Raw genomic sequence first — 22,366 nt, 5'->3', positions numbered from 1 at the left:
GGCATAAAATACCCTGAAACTGGAGTTATGGATGGTTTTGAGTGCCATGTGGTGCTGGGAATTGAACCTGGGTCCTTTGCAAGAGCAGCCAGCACTCTTAACTACTGAACCATCTGTCCAATCCCAAGTCCTTTTTGTTTGTTTTGTTTGTTTGTTTGTTTGTTTGTTTGTTAATACAGTATCTCATATTGTTCAGGCTGGCCTCAAATTCACCAAGTCATTGAGGATATCATACTGTTCTTCAGGGAATAGAGCTAAAATGACCTCCTCTAAGACCATGAGCCAAAATTAACCTCCCTCTCTTAAATTATTTCTGTCAAGTCTTTTGGCTACAATGGCAAAAGGCCAGCTAATACACACAAAGTCTAACTAATATGCAATCAACTAAAGATGCAAAACAAAAAATAAGACTCATGGGAATTCCTGAGTTTAAAATCACTCTACCATATCAATAATTTTCTCTTTGGTTTTTGTAAACTTTGTTTTTTGTTTTTGTTTTATTTTCTTGTTTGTTTCTTTGTTTGAGGCAGGGTTCTGACTGTTCTGGAACTCACAATGTTGACCAGGTCAGCCTTGAACTAAGAGATCTGCCTACCTGTGCCTCCCAAGCATGACTATACCTGGAGTAGAATTTATTAAAAGGGAGAGCATTGTACATACTTCCTTGAAACCAAGGTTACAGGAGCTGCTTTGGCCTGCTTGGCATGGCTCTCCCAGATTCTTTTCTTTTTTTTTTCTTTTCAGTCTTTGCAGTACCTGTCCCTGCCAGTCCCCAGTGCCCCTAGTTACAGGTGAGCGCTGGTGCTCTCCAAAGGAGAGGCAACTTCCAGAGTTTATTTCCAGCTTTGCAGCCACTTCACTCTACAGCTTTCAGTGCTGAGCTTCTGGGAGCCAAATAGGACTCACCGCTGTGTTTTTGTGCTGCACGAAGGCTGCGGCTAACAAGATGGCTGGAAGACCTGAGAAGCGTTTGTCTTTGATTAGATTCACTCTCCTCTGTCTGAAAATGGTGAGTCTACCTTTTCAATTACCCGCAACTATTTTGGGGAGAAAACATACCCATATGTTACCTTGTTTTCTTTACGAAGAGCTGAGGAGCAGGGAGCTATACCTAGAAATTCCCTTAAATCATACTAAGGTGGTACATTAGTGTGTTTGAAATGTAAGTGATAGTCTACAGAAAGGAGACAAGATTATCATTGTGTTTGAAGACCAAAGACTCCTGGGGGCAGGTGATCTGTCAACAGCCTCTGACTTAGTTGAATACAGAGATTGGGGGTAGGGGGGCGGGGGTGTAGTAGTAACGTGATCTGCCCTCACCTCTAAGTCCTTTCCAGCACTGCCTTATGATAGAATTGAGACTCATTTTGGAAATGAGTGGAACAGAAAAGCATGATGTGCATGGGGAAATGACTCACACGGTGCACAGGAAGACCATGTTCTGGTTGATGAGTTTGTTTCATTTCCCCAAATGCTGGCTTTCCTTATTCTTATCTTTCTATATTTTCCTTTACAGGTTATTTCATCTAAAACAGGTAATAATTGATGAGATGCATTTTTTTTTCTTCTTTTTGATTCCCTTCTTGTGCCGTTGACTCATGGGCGGTCTGGTATATAGACCATCTTAGAGGGCAGGTATGACTAGTCTCTGAGCGTGCATGCTGGATGCTGTAAACGGTGTAGGGGAGACCATACTTGGTAGAACAAACCAACTGGGTCATATTTTAAATGCAAGTCCTTAGGAGGGATCACGAGCATTATTTTACAGTGCCACGGTTTCATCCAGGTAGCTGTGGACAAACTAACACAATGACTATTATTCCAGCCAAACAAATAAAATCTCACTTCGAGAATCTTGCTTATCCAACTTTCCTACTCATCTTTTGGGACCTAATGTCTTCTAATAAGGAAAAAAAAAAAACCTAGAAATGTCTTATTTAATTACACTTTCAAGAAGGTCCTCTACGAAGAACAGAACCTTTGTTCCAGGTGTGGGGGTGCACACCTGTAATCCCAGCACTTGGAGGCAAGAGGGTCAGATGTTCAAGATGGATGCATAGAGATTCAGGGGCAAACCTGGGCTGCAGGAAAATCTGCCCCCCCAAAATAAAAAAAATGTATGTACTGAGATCTACACAGGAATATAAGGATTCAGAATTGAAAAGGCATTTCCTTATTTTAAAGAAAGTTCAAACACCTCTTTTTTTTTTCTTGAATAATTGGACTGGAGGCCACAATAATTTTTCTAGAAACTTTTCCTACCTCATACATCTGGAAATCTAAGTCTCCAAGACAGGAATTTATGTTAAATAGGTTTTAGATTATCTGCAAAATCAACTGTCTTCGAGATAAATTCTCATAGTGATTCAACCCACTTTTATTATTATATTTGGAACAACTTTTATTATTTTTGCCAACACCATAAAAAGAAATTAGAATTATAAAATTTTAAATTGAATATGTGGTTGCATTTTAATTTTTCATAAAATCCATACATAGTTGGCTTTGCTTTTTAGTTTTGGGATTTTGTCCTGTTTTGTTTTTTGTTTTGTTTTGTTTTGTTTTGTTTTCCAGATAGGGTGTTTCTGTGTAGCCCTGGCCATCCTGGAACTTACTCTGTAGACTAGGCTGACTTCAAGCTCAGAGATTTGCTTGCCTCTGTCTTCCAAGAATTGGTGTGGACCACAACACACACCTATATTGTTGGGTTTGAAAAATCATTTCTTCATTTATTCTTACTCATTATAATATTCTCTAAAATTTTAAAAATGTGTTTATTTTACGTGTATGAGTGTGTTGTTTGCATGTATGTCTGTGTGCTATGTGTGTTTGTGGTGCCTGTGGAAGCCAGAAAGGGCATTGGAACACCTGGGACTGAAGTTACTGATGGCTGTGAGCCACCACGTGAGTGCTGGGTACTGAACCTGGGTCCTCTGACAAAGCAGCCAAGGGCTCTTAACTGTCAAGCCACCTCTCTAACTCATTATGCTCTTCTTAAGAGTCCTTTGGGATTGTCCAGGAAGCTAGGTGAAAGACAGTTTAACCGCATTCCTACTGATCTTTATTAGTTTCACTTATGTTGTTTGAGATGAGTCCCTATGTTGCCCAGCCTGGCTTTGAATTGCCAGACTCAAGGGATCCTGGCTCAGTCACCTGAGAAGCTGCTTGGTTTAAAAGTGATTTTTTAAAAACGGCAGCCTTTGTACAAGCTAGGCAAGCACTCTACCAATGGAGCCAGATCCCTAGCCACTTAGGAGCTACCTTGCTTCCTGTCTCCTGAGGGTCTGTTGATGATACCTGTCACAGCACCAGATCAACCTACCAGTCCATCCCTCCCATGGAATAAGTGCCCCCAAAGTCTGTTACCTGGTCTCATTCTGCCACACCTGGCCTGGGCACTCAGGCTCATTAGCAAACAGCTTGATCCTTTCATCTGCTCACCAGGATCTGACATAGTCAACCTCTCTCCCATTTGGAGCTTCTGCCCACACCATTCTCCTGTGACTACTGCAATTCTGCTTCTTGTCTCTTAGAGCAACAGTTTTCAGTCTTTCACAAGGGTTGCCCAAGACCATCATAAAACTCAGATATTTACATCATGATTCAAAACAGTAGCAAAATAACAGTTATGGAGTAGCAACGAGAATAATGTTACCGTTGGGGGGTTCTCCACAATGTGAGGAACTGTATTCGCAACTGTCCTAGAGGGGTCAGTTGATTTGCTTTTGTGGTTGCCACTAGTCAGTCTTCTGAGAGCCAACCGTGAATCAGGCAAACTCTTTCTTTCTCGCCTGTGTTCACCGCACACGCCGCCACCGAGTTTCACTTTCACCCTACCACGGCTGCGCTGTATGATCTGATTTTTCCAAACTCATCCGTACTTATTTACCTTAGTAGATGTACCCACACCAGTACTAGCTGGAACACACACACACACACAGAGGAGGATAGGGGGCTTTCAAAGTACCTTCACATATACTTCTACTTAATCTTTGCAATAATCCTAAATTATATTTATTTCACATTTCAAAGTAATTCCTGAAGTGTACACATTGCCCATCACACAGCAAAGTTTCTAGAGGAAGCCTATGCTTAAATGTCCTACTTTACTCTTACACAAAAGTAAAAGGCAGAGCTATGCCTTAAGCCTAGAACTTCTGAATCTAAACTCTTTGCTATTGTTTTTGCCCCTAATTTTCACTCTGCTGATACAGGTAGGACTCCTCCATAGCTCAGCTCGATGGGAAAAGGGAGCATTCTCAGCCAGCATGGCCGAAGGTGAGAAGATAGCCTGTGCATTCTGGCCTTTCGGCTCTTTCCCATGAATGCAGGCAGCGTCAGGCCTTCTAGGGCTGCATCTGGTCATTTTCCCAGGAAGTTTGTCCATTCCAATGAGCAGGCCTATCCATCACAGGAGATAAGATAAACTGTGGGACAGAGGAAACAGAAGGCGTTGAGAGACACCAGAAAAGGAGAAGAAAGGACACACAGACCACAGGGAAATGACTCGGGGAGGGGAGGGGGAGGGAGAGTTGGCAGATGAGAGATACGCGGTGAGAGAGGGAAACACTACTGGGGCCTTTTGTTCTGAGGGGCTTGAAGGGGCATCTGCTCTTCCTGCAGAATTAACTTTACCAGGCAAAAGGCCACCAGCGCCCCTCCCCCAGAAACACACACACAGGTTTCCCCAGCATATATGATCAGCATGATTTTCTTTCTGTGACAAGATACTCTTGGATGATGTTCCAGAAGTATCTGGCCAATGAACAGTGGAGACTTTGTTCATTTTTTGCAGCTTAGTTATTTCTGGGAGATTGCCAGCATGAATTCTCTTGACTACTGGGACAGAAAGAGAAGGTTGGCTGTATTGGGTTCCTAGGGATTTGGCTAAGGGGAGGCCAGGAAGAGTGGATGCTGGCAAATCACTTGGTTTGTATCCTGTCTTCTTGTCCTATATATAATTTTGCCCTTAATCTCTTTATTTGGTTGGTTTGGGGAAGTTGGTTGGCTGATTGGTTTGGGTTTCTTTGGTTGTTTTTTGAGACGGGGTTACAAATAGGCTGGTCTTCTCCAACTCCCTAAGTGGTTGATTGAGCCTGACCTTTCAGTACCCCCACCCCCACCCCCTGGGATTGCAGATGCACGTTCTATACCTGCCTTTGGTATGTGTTTGTTTGTTTGTTTGTTTGTTTGTTTTTGAGATGGGATCTCTGTAGCTCATTTGGGTGTCAAACTTGAGATCCTCCTGCCTCAGTCTCCCAAGTGCTAGGTCACAAGCATGCACCACCATGTCTGGCTTGCCCTGCAGCTTTGAATCTGGCATACAGTGACTGTGCTCAGCATTTGTTACAGGGCTGAGAGCCAGCCTCAGAATTAAAAATCCAGCATATATTTATTGATCTCTTCTGTTTGGAGCTACTACAAGATCCAGGACACTCTGTGTGTGTGTGTGTGTGTGTGTGTGTGTGTGTGTGTGTGTGTGTGTCCGTCCGTGGATTTTCTGAAGTGGTGAATCTGATTCTCGACCAGTATGCTTTACCTTAGAAGCAGAGGACTCTCTGGTGTGCTCATGACATAAACATTTCCCTTTCTCTGTGAACTGCAGACAGCCCCAGAAGGGCTTCAGTATCTAAACCTCACACTGAGGCATATGTTTTGAAAGACAAAGGAAGAATAAAGTTAATTTTCTTGCATATCGAAGAACCTAAGCATTGTTCTGCTCTGATAGCAACAAAGCACTAAGAGTCAACTGTAACAAAGGTTTTGGTTCTCCTTCCTCCTCTGTCAGGTTAGATCCCACTTGGGAAATGTGCAGTGTCATGAGAAAGTGACCACAGGCACAGAGAGAGGTGGGCACGGAGGGCCCAGCTGGCAGCAAGGCAGCCGGAGGGAAATCACTGACAAAGCAGCCTTGGAACTCATAGAATCCTCTGGAATAAAACGCCATTATCCTTTCCCTTTTCTTAGAGCTCTTTCCCACAGTTTTTTCCAGCCCTTTATTATTTAAAATCTTAGAAAGCACACAGGGCCCACAGAGCTGGGTAGTGACTATTGTGCTCCAGCTGATTTTGGAAAATACTGGTTCTATCTTCCTGTCTTTCTTATTCTGTTTCTACTCCTGTTTTTTTTTTTTTTTTTTTTTTTTTTTTTTTTTCCCCTTTTTTTTTTTTTTTTTTTTTTTTTTTTTTTTGCTTGGTCGTTTTGTTTTGTTTTGTTTTGTTTTGTTTTTTGTGAGATGTGAGACAGGGTCTGTCTATCTGTGGAGCCCTGGCTGTCCTGGAACTCACTTTGTAGACCAGGCTGGCCTCAAACTCAGAAATCCACCTGTCTCTGCCTCCTAAGTGCTGGAATTAAATGTGTGTGCCACTACCGCCACCCAGTCTTTTTTTTTTTTTTTTTTGGTTAAGTTGTACATATTTATTTATTTAGTGCGTGCATATATCGAACATGTGCACGAGTACGTGTGTGTGTGTGTGTGTGTGTGTGTGTGGTGTGTACCTGCATGCTACAATACCCATGTAGAGGTGTGTGATGGGCACCCACATGCTACATACCCACGTAAAGGTTAGAGGACTTCAGATTCAGTTCTCTTTTTCTAATGTGTGGGTCCTGGGGACCAAACTCAGGTCATCAGATTTGATGGCAACTCTCTTGCTTTCCAAGCCCTGGCATTAGCCCCTTTCTTCTTTTCTTTCTTTTTGTGATACTGGCTGCTGAGCTCAAGGGCTTATGTATGCTAGGCAAGTGCTCTACCACGGAGCTACAGTCTAAGACTTACTGTTATCATAATCATTGTTATCTTAAACTTTGAGGCAGAGTCTTGTTAAGTTGCCCAGGCTGGCCTTGAATTTCAGATCCTCTTGTCTCCACCTTCTGTAGCTGGACCACAAGTGTGCACCACCACAGCCAGCTTCCTTTTTAATATTGGAAAATGATCCAAAAGCTTATGTTCATGGGAAGACGCCAGGATTGTGTAGTTTAGAGAGGAAGTAGCAAAAGATGTCATCCTTGTAGGATATCCTGGCTAACATACAACTCCAAAATATCTTCCAGCTCCTGAAATACCAACTATTGATCAGGCATATTCAAAAATTAGCAATAGTATCACTGTAGAGTGGACTACCGTGCCAGGGGCCACAAGTTACTTGCTCACAGCTGAAGATGGGAACACAATCATTGAGACCACAGTGGCTAATTCCCCAGGGACGGTGACAGGCCTGAAGGCTGCAACCTTGTACCAAATCACCATCAGATCCATCAGCGCCTCTGGACGAAGCCAGGCATCATCTCCAAAGCAAGCAAAGACAGGTGGGTAGCTGGATGCTTGAGCTGTCTACGAGATGCCTTGCAACTTAGATGAGTTTTTAACAGCACTGCAAACGTGTGGTGTGGTTTGTGCACAAGTGAGTTCCACTACGCAAGTCCCAGAGGCAAAAGCCACCAAATGTTCTTTTTTGGCAACTCAGCAATTTGTGGAGAAAGTGACATTTAAATGCCTAGTAATTTGCTTTGGGATTTAAAACCCATTTCTGGGCAACTTTAAAAGCAGAATGCCTTTAAATCCCTAGGGGAAAAAAAAAGCAATTTCTATTTTTATCCATGCCAAATGGAGACCATGTAGAACAGATTTTTGCAGCACCTTAATCACATGGCAGATGCGTTAACAAATAAAAGTTCTGGGGTTTGCCCATCAGCATTAAATTCACTCTCAGAGTTGGAAAAAACAAAAGTTATCTGCACACTAAAGTAGGATAAACAATCATTGCCCTTATTCATTTCCAGGAACATTTTACCTAACTTCTTACTGACTGCAAGTTGAAAGCATTGCCTGGTGTATACTGGTGTCTCCCTTCTTCATATTTTTTGAGACAGGGTAGCCCAACCTGACCTTAAACTCAAAGCAATTCCCCTGCCTCGGCTTCTTGAATGCTGGGATAATAAGTGTGTACTACCACTCCTGGCTTACATTTCTACATTTCTTCATCATTTATTATTAATATATACTTAAGGAGCTTTCCTAAAAGTCTTACTGTAGGATCCCAGGGCCTCTAACATTGAGCTATATCCACAGCTCCAATTAGCGGTTATTAAGTTGAACTCTGCCATTACAAATGAGTAATGTGGATAATCAATCTGCGTTTATTTATTTCTCAGAAACTTAAGTTATTCTCTACAGACTTTTGTAACATAAATTTTCTTTCTCGTTTTGTTTTTACTTATAGTGTTGGCTGCCCCAGTTCTGGAGGTTAGCTCTCCAAGTCCAGACTCAATCCTTGTGAGCTGGGACGCCGTATACATGGCGATCGGATTCTCCGTGTCTGTTATGCGAGCCAACGGCTTGGGTAGAATTTGGAAAGAGAATACTACAAACACCTCCCTGACCTTCAGCAGTCTGGATGCCGGGACTCTCTACACTATAAAGGCCTACGCGTGGAATGCCAATGGAATCCCCGGGGATGACTCCACCCGCAATCAGAGAACCAGTAAGGGCTTCTCAGCTCAGCCTTGAACAATCGCATTTTTGATTGATGAGGGGGCTGTGCTCCGCAGCAGAGGAGAGCAAAACGGAGTGATGCGCACAGAACAGAGCAGCCAGCAACGGCTATTTCAATGTATTATGAAGTTATTTATAGGGCCTTGACTATCCCTCGGCAGTAGTTCAAACACTCACTGCGTGGTGAGCAGCAGAATACTTCCCCCTCTGAGAACCAGGTCTGCTGCAGTATGCACATTCCAGATCACAGAGGGAAAGGGTTCATACCAGCTTGACCAATCCTTCCTCGTACCTTCCTGGTCTTGCTAGATCCACTAAACCCCCATTTCCCCACTCCGTGTTCAAGCCAACAGTCTAAACAAATAAACAAACTAGGCAAACGGGAATGTATTTGTTCAACAGACATTTAGAGCGTGTGTGCCAACCTGAATCCAGAATTGTTCTAGGGACACAGCCATTGAAAGAATTCCTGCTGGTCCTATGCTTGACTTGAGAGTCTGTGTTTCATATACATTTCCCAGACACTTGAGCTTGAGCCTGAAGCCAGGTGCTGACGTAGGGCTGCCCACCGTCCATTCTGTACCTGTGGACAGCTCTGGGAGAGTGTGAGGTGTTCTCTCACGTACACCCTAGGAGAATGGGGGTACTCGTAGCTGGGGGAGGTGGGTGTTCGTAAGCATGAAAACCAAAACCGGAAGTCTAAACTCTAAGCTGCTGGAGTGAGTCTGAAGGATCAGAGGGAGCAAAGGGGTGTGTGTGTGTGTGTGAGTGTGTGTGTGTGTGTGTGTGTGTGTGTAAGGGTAATGCTAGGCTTTCACCAACTTAACCAGATTAGCTATTTTAGCTCTTAGGGGAGGACCCAGGAGATGTAGGAAGAAACTGGAAATAGTTTCTTCGACTTTCTCTAAGTTTGGAATGGAAGCCTCATTGTCTATGAGCCAGGCAGAAATGCGGAGAAAAGAGGGTTTGCCTTGTATAATCCTCACATAGAGGAACGGATGGCAAGCTATGCTAAGGTGAGTCACTGGCTTGGTGAGTCAGGGTATCTGTGCCAAGCCTTCCAGGGCCCTTTAGTATCTTGCCTGCCCTGGCCCATCCCCTCCCCTCCCCTCCTCTTCCCTCCCTTCTCTCCCGTCCCCTCCCCTCTCCCCTCCTCTTTCCCCTTTACTCTACCCTCCCCTCTCCCACTTCCCTTCTCTTTCCCTTACCACATCTTCCTACAAATGTTTAGCTGCTGAGAGTTAAAAAATGAGACAAGGCAATCCCTGTACCCAAAGAATGGACGCTGCCCAAAGCTGCCTAACTCAGCCACTACAGTTATGTGTGACAAAGAGCTTTGCTAGAACGGTTGTGGGCAGAGTGTGCATAGGAAGGGGCTTCTACATCAGAGCAGGGAACAAGAGAACCACCAGGTTTCTTTTTGAGTAATATTTTCATTGGTTTTAGAGAATTTTATACACTTTGATATCCACCCCCAATGCTTCCCGTAGCTCCTCCCAGACCCACCTTCTCACTCCCAATTTCATGCTCTCTCTTTTTAAAATGTATGGAGATTTTTTTCCCCTGCATGTATGTTTGTATACTGCATGCATGCTTGTTGCCCAAAGAGGCCAGAAGAGAGTATCAGGTCCACTGAAACTGAAGTTATAGACCCTGGTGAGCGACCCTGTGGATACTGGGAGTCAGCACTCCCTACCTCATCTTCTGGAAGAGCAGAAGTACACTTAATCAGGGAGCCATCTCTCTAGCTTCCCAACCCCTTAACATCAAGGCCAATTTATGCTATGCATCTACTCTTGGGTGTGGGGCCGTTGGCACTTAGCTGACCCACCAGGGGCCCCACCCTTAAATAAATTGCTTCTCCCTCCCCCAAGAGCCATCAGCTGTCAACAGCTCCTTGGTGACAAGGGCTATTGACTGCCTTTGCCCCTCCATGCTGGAATGCTGCCTAACCCAGTCCGATGCTGGCCTTGGGTAGCAGCCCTGGCTGCTTAAGTTCACTTAGCCATTTTGACAGGTCCAGAAGCCACTGTTTCGCCTAGACCCATGTCTTTCCCTCTCTTCTTCCTGATCTCTTTTCTGTGATGTTCCCCAGGAGTGAAGGCAAAGGTGACACAGAGGTTACCACCTGCTCCCTTTCTTCCCTTTCTCTTGTTTCTCCATGATTTTCTGTTTTGTTTGTTTTTATTCAAGACAGTTTCCGGCTTCCTTGGAACTCCATCTGTTGGCCTTGACTCCTGATCTTCCCTTGCCTCCACCCACAGAGCACCACCACACCTCACTCTGTTTCTCCATGTTTTATTCAGTTTGGATTTAGTCTCTGTATCAATTTGTTAAGGCTGCTGTAAGAAAATCTCACAGGCTGGATGGCTTAAGGAACGGAAATTTGTTGTTCCACAGTTGTAGCATCTAAGCCTAAAACAACAGCCCTGGCAGGATCGTTTCCTCCTGAGCACAGAGGAGAGATATATTCAGATGTGTCTGCTTGGCATGTGTGTGGCCATTTTCATGTTTACCTGCTGTTTCCCCTATATGCATGACTGAATTTCTTCTCTTTATAAGAACATCTATCGTGTTGAATTATGCTCCATTCTAATGATCTCATTTTAAATAATTTCCAAATAAGGTCACTTTCTGAAAATGCTAGGCACTTCCACATTCTGGAACACCCAGCTCAGCTCAGACAGTCTCCGGATATTCTCTTTCCCCTAAGTCTCCTATGCTTTGGTTGGAAAGCTGATTGTCTTTTTTTTGTTTGGTTTGGTTTGGTTTGGTTTGGTTTGGTTTGGTTTGGTTTGGTTTGGTTTGGTTTGGTTTGGTTTGGTTTGTTAAGACAATGTTTCCCTGTATAGCCCTGACTGTCCTAGAACTAGCTCTGTAGGCCAGGCTGGCCTTGAGCTCAGGGATTTTCCTGCCTCTGCCTCTTTAGTCCTGTGTGCCACCACCATCTGGCTCCATTATTTGCCTAGAGACACTGCAGGCAACTCCTACCAGCCTTGGTCCAACACTAGCTTAAGGCAGAAACTGAGGGTCCTTTGGGGACAAGAAGACCATGTGGTGGGGGAAAGGACCCATCAAGATGGCCTGTAAGGGAAATACAACAAGGTGCCTTCCTCAAACAAAATGAATCAGGTGTCCGTGAAATGGTCTCCTCAGGCAGAGCCTCCTCTGTGCCCAAGATATGAGTGGAGGAAGTGCTCTGTGGAAGCTGTCCACACTGTTTTCTAGGTCCACTAAAATGTCATTGCAGATCCCTGAGGAGAACTGAGAGCAACTTCTGCTCATGAGCACGTGTCTTCCAGTTTTTATTTGTTGTTGTTGTTTGTTTGTCTGAGACATGGTTTCTCTCTGTAGCCTTCATTGTTCTAGAACTTGCTCTGTAGACCAGGCTGGCCTCAGATTCAGAGATTCCCCTGCATCTGCCTCCTTAGTCCTAGGATTAGAGGCGTGTGCATCCTCCATAAGCATCCTCTGGTTTTTTAAAAAAGTAATTTTCTGTGCTTTCTACACTCTACAGTGTAGAAACTCTGTGTGTTTTCACGCCTTGACATTCACAGTGAAGGCCAGAGGACAATTGGCCAATACCAATCCTCTCCCACCACGTGGGTTCTGAACTCAAGTCATTGGGCTTGGCAGTAAGTGTCTTTACCCACTGAGCTACCTGGCTGGTTCAGTCCTCCAGGTTTATAAGTGGTCTAACCATGAAGACATCAAGGCGTGTTTATAAGAATGACGGAAAAGTCCTTGGGAGACACTAAAAGACTGCCTTCGTCTGTGGACTTAGACTTGAGTCTTTCTTAGTCCTTGATTTGGAATGGGACATTTGCACATCTAGAAACTGTTGAGAACTTAAAGCTGTGCACAGAGTCACCAGAAGTCAAAAATAGAATTGGGGGGCCGGGGGGGGGTAGGATTGAACCTTTCGCACCCCTGCCTTGGGAAGCACTGTACCACCCAGCTGCTTTCCCAGTCCAAGAAACAATACGTTTATCTTCACGGATCAATAATAGAAGAAAAAAATAAAAACATTTGATCTACTATGTGACAGCCCATTCATACAACCCTTTCATCCTTTCGCCTGAATATGCTCATTTTATTCTTGTTTGTTTGGTTGCTTCGTCTTTTTGACATAGGGTCTCACTGTGTAGCACAGGTTAGCTGTGAACTTCCAGTGTCTCTTCCTCAGTAGCATCCCAAGTGCTGGAATCACTCCCCCAACCCAGGCTTCCTCAATGTTACTCTTCACCACTTCTTAGGTTGTATATTCATGCGTTCAAAGTATGCTTCTAAGTGTCAGTTATGTGTTAAACGCTGCTCATATATCTATTTTTACAAAATTGAAAAAAAGAAGATTAGATGATACGGCAGAGGTTGCATAGCTACACATGAATTTGTACAGCAATGGCCATGAGGCTATCAATCCCCAGACACACTAAGTCCCATTTTATGCTTTGAACAACTTAATGGTATTCAGCTCCTAGGTTCTCTTATCTCCTGATTGCTTCAGCGTAACTTAGCCAAATCTTACTTGGGTTCTTGTTTCTCAAAAACCTAGGTCCTCGTGCCCCTGCCAACATTCAAGTCTTCTTTGACAGCGGGGCCCTAAAGGCGTCTGTTTCGTGGACCCCGACAGAAGGAGCGTTCAACTACACTGTGGTGGCATCGAGTGATTCTTCCCAACGCAGCTGCAGCACAACTCTCAGCTCCTGTAGCATTAGTTCCTTGCAGTGTGGAAAAGAGTACCAGATTTCTGTCTCATCAAATAACGATGCTGGGTCCAGCAAGTCCTGCTCTGCACCAACCCTGAAGACTGGTACGTGAGAAAAAGGAAAGCCCTGCAGGGTCGATGACCAAAGTGGCTGCCATAGGGACCAGACATCCCCAGCAAGGCCCTAGAACAGGCTAGAAGCAGTTAAGTGGTCTCAGCTGGGCATAGCCTGCTCTAAGCTGGGCACACATTTATAATACTAACATTTAGGAGGCTGAAGCAGGAGGTCTGCCATGAGTTTGAGGCCAGCCAGGGTTATATAGCAAGAACTTGTCTCAAAAACAGAAAAGAAAGGCTGTCAAGATGGCTGAGTGGGGAAAGGGGTTTGCCAGAAAAGCCTGTGTTTGATCCAGGAATCTACACAAAGGTAGAAGGAGGAAAGGAGACCAACTCTAAAGAGTTGTATCTGTCCTCCACATGCATGATGCTGTACCCTCCCCTGCACATTACACACACACACACACACACATGGACACACACACACACGAACATACACATACCACACACACATAAACAAAAACTTTTTTAAAAAAAAGAAAAGAAAAAACAAGCTAATCCTGGTCTAAATGAAGGTATTGAGCTGGGGATTTTGAGGACTGAACAGTGCGGATATAGAAACATATATTGTAGACTGCATACAGCACTTCTTTGATGATTCGCAAGCGTGGCCTCTATGCGTGGTCTTTTATTAAGTCTTTTTCATCTTTCTCTTACTTTGTTCTATGTTATTTGGTTTTTACTTCTAGAGACAAAGTCTCACATAGTTGTCCAGGCTGGTTCTGAATCCCAGGGCTCAAGAGACCTCCCATCAGCTGCGGCCTAGGTGTCCATCGCCATAACTGGCTTGCTCTTTTAATTTTTAAAGTTTTGAAAACTCTAAGATCCAGTTTGTTATTTCTAGCTCTGTGCAGTACAAGTAGCTAACTGCCTCTTAGAGTGTGTGTGTATGTGTATGTGTGTATGTGTGTGTGCATATGTGTGTGTGTTTTATGTATTATATGTATTTGGTACATGAGGATGCCTGCAGCCATGTGTGCACCCATAGAGGCCAGGACATTAGGTATTCTCCCCAGTCCTCTCTGCCTTCTTGCTTTGACAAAGACTCAGTCATCTCTCACTGAACCAGAAGCACACCTGTTTGGCCAGTGATCCTGGAAGATCTGCCTGTCTCCATCCACCCATGGTGGGATCACATGTATATGCAGCCAGACTCAGCTTTTCATGTGGTTCTAGGGCTTTGAACCTGGGTCCTCATGGCTAAAGAGAATACTCGGACTCATTAAGCCATCTCTCTTGTCCCTAACTGGCTCTTCTTGACATGTTTCATGGCAAAAGCTTGGTAGGAGCTGTTTTTACAAGTAAAAGATGGGAGATTTCTAGATCTAAGTGTGTCTCAGTATTTCCCCATTTTTTCCCCTGTGGGAGATGTAGACATATTCGTGAAGGTTTGCTGCTGCATTTAGAAGCCTTTATGAGTCTGGAGAATTGGAACTAACATTTAATGGGATCTATGACATCTCAGGCACCATAACTACATTACTTAACTCTTAGGATAATTTTGAGAGCTGTCTCTCTCTTTTTTAAAATTGTTTTTTTGTCTGTTTCATTTTTCTTGTTTGTTTGTTTGTTTGTTTGATTGTTTGTTTAAGGCAGGGCGTAATGAAGCTTGGGCTGGCTGCAAACTCACATCTATAGCTGAGTCTGGCCTTGCTCTCCTGATCCTCAGTTTCCATCCCCCTCATGCTACAAGCTTGCACCACCGTGTCCAGCTTATGTCTTCCTTTTAGATACAAAAACTGACTGAGGCTCAGGGAGGCAGAGGCCATTCGCTCCAGTGCACACTGACAATAAGAGGCATAGCTGAGATCTCAGCTCAAGCTTGCCTGACTGCCATCCTCTGGGATGAAGACAATGTAACAATGTCCACTCTATTCAACTGTCAGAGTTCTGTCACTGCAAGGTGAAAAGGAATTCTGAACAGAGGGCTGGAGCTCAACAAGCTGGCGTCCTCTCCTCCACAAGGGAAAGAAATGTAGTCCAAGTCTCAGACCACAGCTTCTTAGAGTCCCATTAAATTAAGGTCACCAACACTGTGAATAGATTTCTTCTTACAAGTTTGTTTAGCAGGTGCAGTAAAAGCCATTCTGAAGATGGAGTGACTGAGGATGAAGGAAAAGATAAGACGCACTTCAGAGACCATCATTCCGAGTCAGTTACTTAATGCTGGAAAGAGCATCCTACATTTTTAAAATTTGGATGCACATCTAGGGAATGTTCATAAAACCCAAATACCCAGATGCTACCACGAAAATTAGATTGGGATTTCTGGGAGTAGATTCCAGATAGAAGAGTCTTCAATAGCTGCCCGGTTGATACTTACCATGTTGTCAGTGTTAGGGCTTCTGAGAGAGTCCCTCAAACTTTTAATTCCTGCCCTTCTTGATCCACGAGGTATCACTGTAGTGTACATGACACAGTCAGTACTGACCATGAGAAAACTTGATTTATCAATAAAAGAACTATGTTTTCTGAAAGCTCATGGATTGGATGAGTGACCTTCATTTGAAATCATTCTTTTAGGAGACTTCAGTCATGCTAATCTTAGATAAAAGAAATATGTATTGCCTTGACACAGAGAGCCAAGCACATTAGCCAAGGAGACCCGTATCTATGGAAGAGATAGTTCAGCATCTATTGTATGAATTAAAATTTGAGAACATCTGAGCGTATCTCCTGGGCTTGCACTGAGTTGTGCTTATGTCTGATTTGTTACTTGTCTGCGCATATAGCATTTAGCTATCTGTTTAGGATGTTCTCTGGAGATGGGATGGTCATGAGAATGTGGCTCTGTCACTGAGTGCACAGAAGGCGACAGTTAGGAGAACTCCCCACTCTATGAAGGCTTTGTACGCAGCTCCCAGAAAGACTCGGTTACCCCTGTGTCTTAGTCACTATTCTATTGCTATGAAGAGACACCGTAACCATGGCAGCTCTTAAAAAGGAAGACATTTACTTGGAGGTTTGCTTGCAGTTTCAGAGGCTTAGGTAGCCACCCCTGAGAGCTACATCTAGGTCTGCAGGCTACAGGAAGAGCGAGAGCGAGAGAGAGAGAGAGAGAGAGAGAGCAAGAGAGAGAGCGAGAGAGAAAGCGAGAGAGAGAGAGAGAGAGAGAAAGAGAGAGAGAGAGAGAGAGAGAGAGAGAGCTGGGCCAGGCACGGGTGTTTGAAACCTCAAAGTTCATCCACAGTAACACACGTCCTCCAACAAGGCCACACCTCCTAATCCTTCTCAAATGTGCCACTCCCTGACAACTAAGCATTCAAATATAAGAGCATATTGGGCCATATTCAAACCAGCACATCCTACCTTTCTAGTTATATTAGCTGGGGCAACTCAGTTATCTTTTATGGGCTTCATTTTTTTCAACTGTAAAATGATAGTAATTATTGTGAGAGTAAAAGAAAGCGTTAGCAGAAAACATAATGGGTATATTTTTACCTCCAAGAAGATAACTCCTGGGTATTTACTGTTTGGCTCACATCAAATAGACTTCATCTCTAATTAAGGTGAAATCCACACTTTTTTTTTTCCTGAGACAGAGTCTCTTTATGTAGCCCTGGCTGTCCTAGAGCTCAGTATGTAAACCAGGTTGGCCTCAAACTCACAGAGGTCTTCCTGATTCTGCCTCCCAAGTTATAGGATTAAAAGCATGAACCATCACACCTGACAAAATCACATATCTTACTTAAGCTGACTCTCAGATTTTCGTGGCATATGCTGGGGATATAGGTTGGTTGGTAAAGTGTTTGCCTGGCATGCACAAAGCCCTGGATTTGATCCTGTAGCACATAAAAAAGCTGGTGTGGCGGTACATGACTATAATCCAAGCGCCTAAGAAATGTGGGTAGGAAGATCAGAAGTTCAAGGTCTTCCTTGGATCTTTAGTAAGTTCTCCTGAAGCCTTGGATACATAAGACCCTATTTCAAACAAATAAACACTTCCGATGGCCTATTATTTCAAATAACACTTGTTATAATGAAAGAATTGGGGTAGTTCCCTGGTATTTAGCATAATCTTTGTTTGTATAAAATTATGTTCTAATGTGTCTGGTACATGGTTTTGCATGTTGTGCATCAAATTCAGTCTGTCACAGAACTCAGAGTTGTTGATTTGCATTGTCTTGGCATCTCAGATAGCTGCCAAGATGCAAAAGAAGTCTCTTGCGATAGCCATTCGACTGCTCTTTTTTGTTTGTTTGTTTTTTTTTATTGTTTCCTAGTTGCTTGTGCACCTGGAAGGGTGATGATCCAGGAAGAGCCCCCTGGTCACTTGTCTGTGGCTTGGTCCAATGTGGAGCTGGGTGACTATTATGTGGCTTTCGTGAAGAGTGATGATGGCTTGGAGGTACACTGCAATACCTCCCTCACCCAGTGCAACTTCTTGTCTGAGTGTGGCTTCACGTACTTCATTAGTGTGTTTGCCTATAACAAGGCAGGGCAGAGTCCTCTGGGCGATGTATTCAATTACACTACAGGTAAGTCATCTTTGATGCCGGTAAAGGGAGTCATTCTTTGATGAAGAATAGCTTAACTCCCATGCCTCACGTTCTTTCCAGAGTAGGGATGATTTAGTTTTGGAGACAAGACTAACAAAAATGCAAGGATGAGGAGAGAAAGAGGAGGGAGGGGCGGGAATGCATTTGTTCAACCGAACTCTGGAAAACTGAACCTTCTACAAAGTTCTACACAGCCCTCAGGCCTGTTTGAGGTTCTGAAGGGATACAGTCCCTCCAGGAGCAGTCCTTTCTTGGAACCAGGATGACAGAGGCAGTGGCCAAGATGCTATATACTGTGGAGGGCTTTTGAGTAGGACACCTGAGATTAAGTCCAACTTAACCTCTAAGTCAGTCATGCTATAAGATAATGATGTATGCCTTACTACTCCCTCCACGTCTGCCACTACAACATGGGACGTTAACAATACAGGTGGAAAAGGACTTTGCATGTGATGGAGCAGAATGTAAATATTTTTATTAACACTATTATTATGTCATTATCAGCATCTGTTATCTTGGTAGCTATCACTGTCCTCCTCTAGGCTTGGATCTTACACCGGGCAGTGATCATGCTCCATTTATCTCTCTGGCATCAGTGTTAATCATAGTGTGGTTGGCACAGAGAGAGAGAGAGAGAGAGAGAGAGAGAGAGAGAGAGAGAGAGAGAGAGATTAGATATTTGGAGACTGGTTGAGTGGGTGTCTTGAAATGAATTATTAGTAGAATATTATAATTGTAAGATGTGCTAAGGGTGGATTAGGATCAATTTTACCAGGATGGCGGGGATGAGCAGCTGGTGCTTTGGGAGTTTAGAAAAGATTCTCAACGAGGCCTCAAGAGCACAGGAGCAGCCTAGAGCTGGAGTTCAGCAATGAATGGGATGTAGGCAGGCAAGGACACCAGAGGTCAGTGGGGTCCTTAGGGCCTCCTTCAAGATTACAGTTATCATCTCTATGCACGCATCCCCCATCCTTACCTGATTTAGTGTCTAGGTGGACAGACAGGACCTGAGAACTCAGGCTCAGTATGACAAAAGTGATCAGATTCTCTACAAGAAAGACCCAAAGTCTCCCAGGCATAGAGATTCAAGAGCACAGGTCAGGAGGAGACCTGAGAGATCTGATGCTCCCTTGGAAACTGTGCTGAGGATTTGCCCCAGGGGCAGTGAGAATCAGGTCAAGGTTGGGGCTGACCAGTCAGTCCTCCTGCAGTCATTTAGGAGGGCAGTGGGTGGGGAGGTTAAGACTGGATACCCGCTCTGGTGGCATTGTGCCTGTGACCTTGGTTCCCTCTGCTTTCAGCTCCGTGTTGTCCTAATGACATTAGCCCAGTGTTGGTGTCCAGTGACAGGGTGGAAATTACCTGGTCTCCTGTGCGTGGTGCTGAACTCTATGAAACCAAGGCCATAGCTGGGTATAGCGTTGTGGAGTGCAACGACACCGCTCCTGCTTGCACTCTCTCTGCCTTGGAGTGTGACACCAAGTACAATGTCACAGTGTATTCCTTCAGTGAGGTCCGAGGCAGCAATCTGTCATGCTCTTCCCACTTTATCACCACAGGTAAGGTACTGCTATGATGTCATTCCCTGATGTCTCCGTTGTCACTCTTGCTCTGTGCCTCAGGATGGCTATTCAGTAAGGCTGAAAATGGGGCTGGGGAGAGGGCTCAGTTACTACTCACTTACTATTCCTGTAGAGGATGTAAGTCCAGGTGCCAGCGCCTGCATCAGGAAGCTTACAACCTCCTGTAACTCCAGTTTCAGGGGTGTGATGCCCGCTTTGGGCCTCTGTGCCACTGTATGTGTGAGTGTAAGCCCACACTCAAGACAGAGGAGAGAAGAAAGAAACTGGAAAGACAGTAACAGAAGAGATCACGGAGAGTGGGGGAGGTTTTGGCCCAGTTACTGACCCCAGCTATCGGGATCTTTTTGCTACTGGAGACTGACTGCCTACACACCAGGAGGTGTGCAGGTGTTTGTCTTGGTTATTCTTTTGGGTTTTAAAGTTCAAAATGCTTTATTTTCCAGTTGGCCCAAATCTGCAGGAACCTAATGCTCTATGCCAACATCAACAGTTTTCTGAAAAAAGGTTCTGTGAATTTGATCAATAGATATGTATGCTTAAAAACTGTGAGGTTATTTTTAAAGAATATTATTTAATTTTTCACAATTTCATACATACGTGATATATTGTATCACTCTGTCATGATACTCTTTTAAGTCCTTCCCCCCATCAGGTAGTCTATTAAAAAAAAAAAAACTTAGTTTATTGCCCCACCCCCCTTTAAGATAGGGTCTCTTTAACCTAGAGTTGCCTTAAACTCACAGAAATCCTGCTTCAGCTTACAAGAACTGGGATTGCAGGCATAAGCCGTCATATCTGGCTCCATTTCAATGTATTGTTTATTTTTTTGAAATGGGTCTTACTTAGCCCAGGTCGGCCTTAGACTCACTATATAGACAAAGATGGCCTGGAACTCCCTATCCACCTGCCTCTACCTCCCAAATGCTAGGACTCAAAGCCCGTGCCTCGCAGCTTAGTTTATACAGTGTTGGGAACAAAACCCAGGTCTTAGGGAATGTTAGGCAGGTCCTCTACCAACTGAACCACACCCACAGCCCTGATGGTCTTTTTGTTAGAGGTAGAGGGGAGCAGGTAGAGGAATCCATTTTAGGCCAAATGGCACATGGGGTATATTTGACTCCAGTGTTTTCATTACTAATCTATACTTCTTAGCTCCTTGCAGTCCTGAAATAAAAAATATTTCGAAGGATGCGTTCTCTATGATCAATGTGCGCTGGCGATCAACTAATGAAGGCGCCACTTACACGGTGACGGCCCAGGGGAAGAAGGGGTTGTTCCAGTGCAGCAGCACCGGGGAGACCTGCAGGATGGGGGGCCTGCCCTGCGGCTCCATGTTCTCTGTCACTGCTGTGGCCGAAACTCAGGCGGGAAAGAGCCTGCCCAGCTACAGTGTGCCCCTGGAAACAGGTGTGTGGCTACACTAACTCGGTGAGTCCTTAGGAATCGCTTTAAGACATGAATTTGATTTAATCTGCCCCATGGATGATAAAAATACAGCACTTGGTGTCTTTTCAAAGAGCCCCAGTCTTAGAGGGGAAAAAAACCACAAACTTTTGATATTTTACATGTTTTATAACCATATCTTCAGAAAGTCTCTTGTCTTGCCCAACATTCACTTCAAAGGAACAAAACACTGGCCCTGGAGAAACAATCCTTAGAATCTATATTCTCCCAAGACACAGTCACACAGCTAACAAGAAACCAAAGGAGCTGTTTTCCTATTCATGTCTCTGGTTGAGCCCTTTCAATTTTTTTCTCTAAAAACTACTTCCTGGGTTTAGTTTCTAAGGCTGGACATAGGCCAGTGGTTTAAGGGCGTTTACTGCCCTTGGAGAGGATTTGTGTTGAGCTCCTAGCACCTAAATCAGGTGGCGAACAACCACATATCACTCTAGCTTCAGAGATCCAACGCCCTCTTCTGGCCTCCATGGGGAACTACACTCATGCAGGTGGGGATCATGGGGGGGGGTGTCTCACACACAATTAAAGTAAAATAAATAGTTTTTATAAATGATTTCTGGATTTAGTTTTCTCATCAGAAAGAGGCAGGCAATACTCTTACAGGATAGATGAGAGCTCTTAGCTAACTTAGTTACAAAGCATTTAACTTTGTGCCTGATACATATGATGAGACCTCCATTACAGAAAGCTCTTATTGACTGAGAACATTATATTTGAAAAACCATTTAGCCATCAGGCATGGTGGTTCACACCTTTAATTCCAGCACCCAGGAGGCAGAAATAGGTGTATTTCTATGAGTTCAAGGCCAACCTGGACGAAAATAGTGAATTTGAGACACTCCAAGAGCTACACAATGTAGCCCCTGTCTCAGTATCCTCCTAAGACACTTAGCAAATTACTTACACTACTATGGATGCTATTAGCATTGGTAGACTGCTTACCAAGCACATAAGAAGTCCTGGTGTGGTTGTGTGCACATATAATTCTAGCATTCAGGAGGTGGAGGCAGAAGATCAGAAGTTTAAGGTTCTCTAAAGATAAATGTAGGGGTCAAGGCTAGCCTACATGAGACTCTCTCAAAAAAAAAAAAAAAAGACTTGGGAAAGACAACATTTAATCCAAAGCCTGCCCTAGGTACTGTTTTCCATATACGGTATATTACAAGATATATCAAAGGGTATGGACAAAGGAAATTTTTAATTTGAACGAGAAAGTATGAGAAACTTAGGATTTTGAGTAAAACACGAGCAAAGCCCTTTTCTTCTTTTTATTGTGGGTGAGTGTGCATGTATGATGGAGGAAGGTGTGAACATGCCACAGCATGCAGGTGGGAGTCTTTGTAAATTCTGTTTCCTTTGAGCGTCCCCGGGGATTGAACTCAGGTTGTTGGGCTTGCTCATCAAGTTCTTTGCCCAAAGGACAACCCCAGGTCCCATTATTGGTTACTTTCCACGAGTCATCTGTGGAATAGAACTAAATTCATTCTTTCTTCCTTCCTTTCTT

The 22,366-nt window shown here is 44.1% G+C and overlaps 1 protein-coding gene across 2 annotated transcripts in view; it reads left to right on the top strand.

The window, feature by feature from the left end:
• The first annotated feature begins 787 nt into the window (after positions 1-787).
• Fndc7 (fibronectin type III domain containing 7) overlaps positions 788-22,366 on the top strand; it is a 34,526-nt gene continuing 12,947 nt past the window's right edge. Inside the window, exons 1-8 of one of the 2 annotated variants that reach the window (XM_021158798.1) lie at positions 788-1,009; positions 1,517-1,535; positions 7,054-7,308; positions 8,223-8,483; positions 13,050-13,307; positions 17,543-17,797; positions 19,120-19,377; positions 20,554-20,808. In XM_021158798.1, the coding sequence (XP_021014457.1) occupies positions 947-1,009; positions 1,517-1,535; positions 7,054-7,308; positions 8,223-8,483; positions 13,050-13,307; positions 17,543-17,797; positions 19,120-19,377; positions 20,554-20,808 (1,624 nt within the window). In that variant the 5' untranslated portion in view covers positions 788-946. The remainder of the gene's footprint in view (positions 1,010-1,516; positions 1,536-7,053; positions 7,309-8,222; positions 8,484-13,049; positions 13,308-17,542; positions 17,798-19,119; positions 19,378-20,553; positions 20,809-22,366) is intronic. The other variant, XM_021158799.1, reaches the window with a different exon arrangement.

This window comes from Mus caroli, chromosome 3 (assembly GCF_900094665.2).
Source record: "Mus caroli chromosome 3, CAROLI_EIJ_v1.1, whole genome shotgun sequence".
Taxonomy (NCBI): Eukaryota; Metazoa; Chordata; class Mammalia; order Rodentia; family Muridae; genus Mus; species Mus caroli.
The sequence above is the reverse complement of the archived record's forward strand: the minus strand, read 5'-3'. Positions and strand labels throughout refer to the sequence as shown.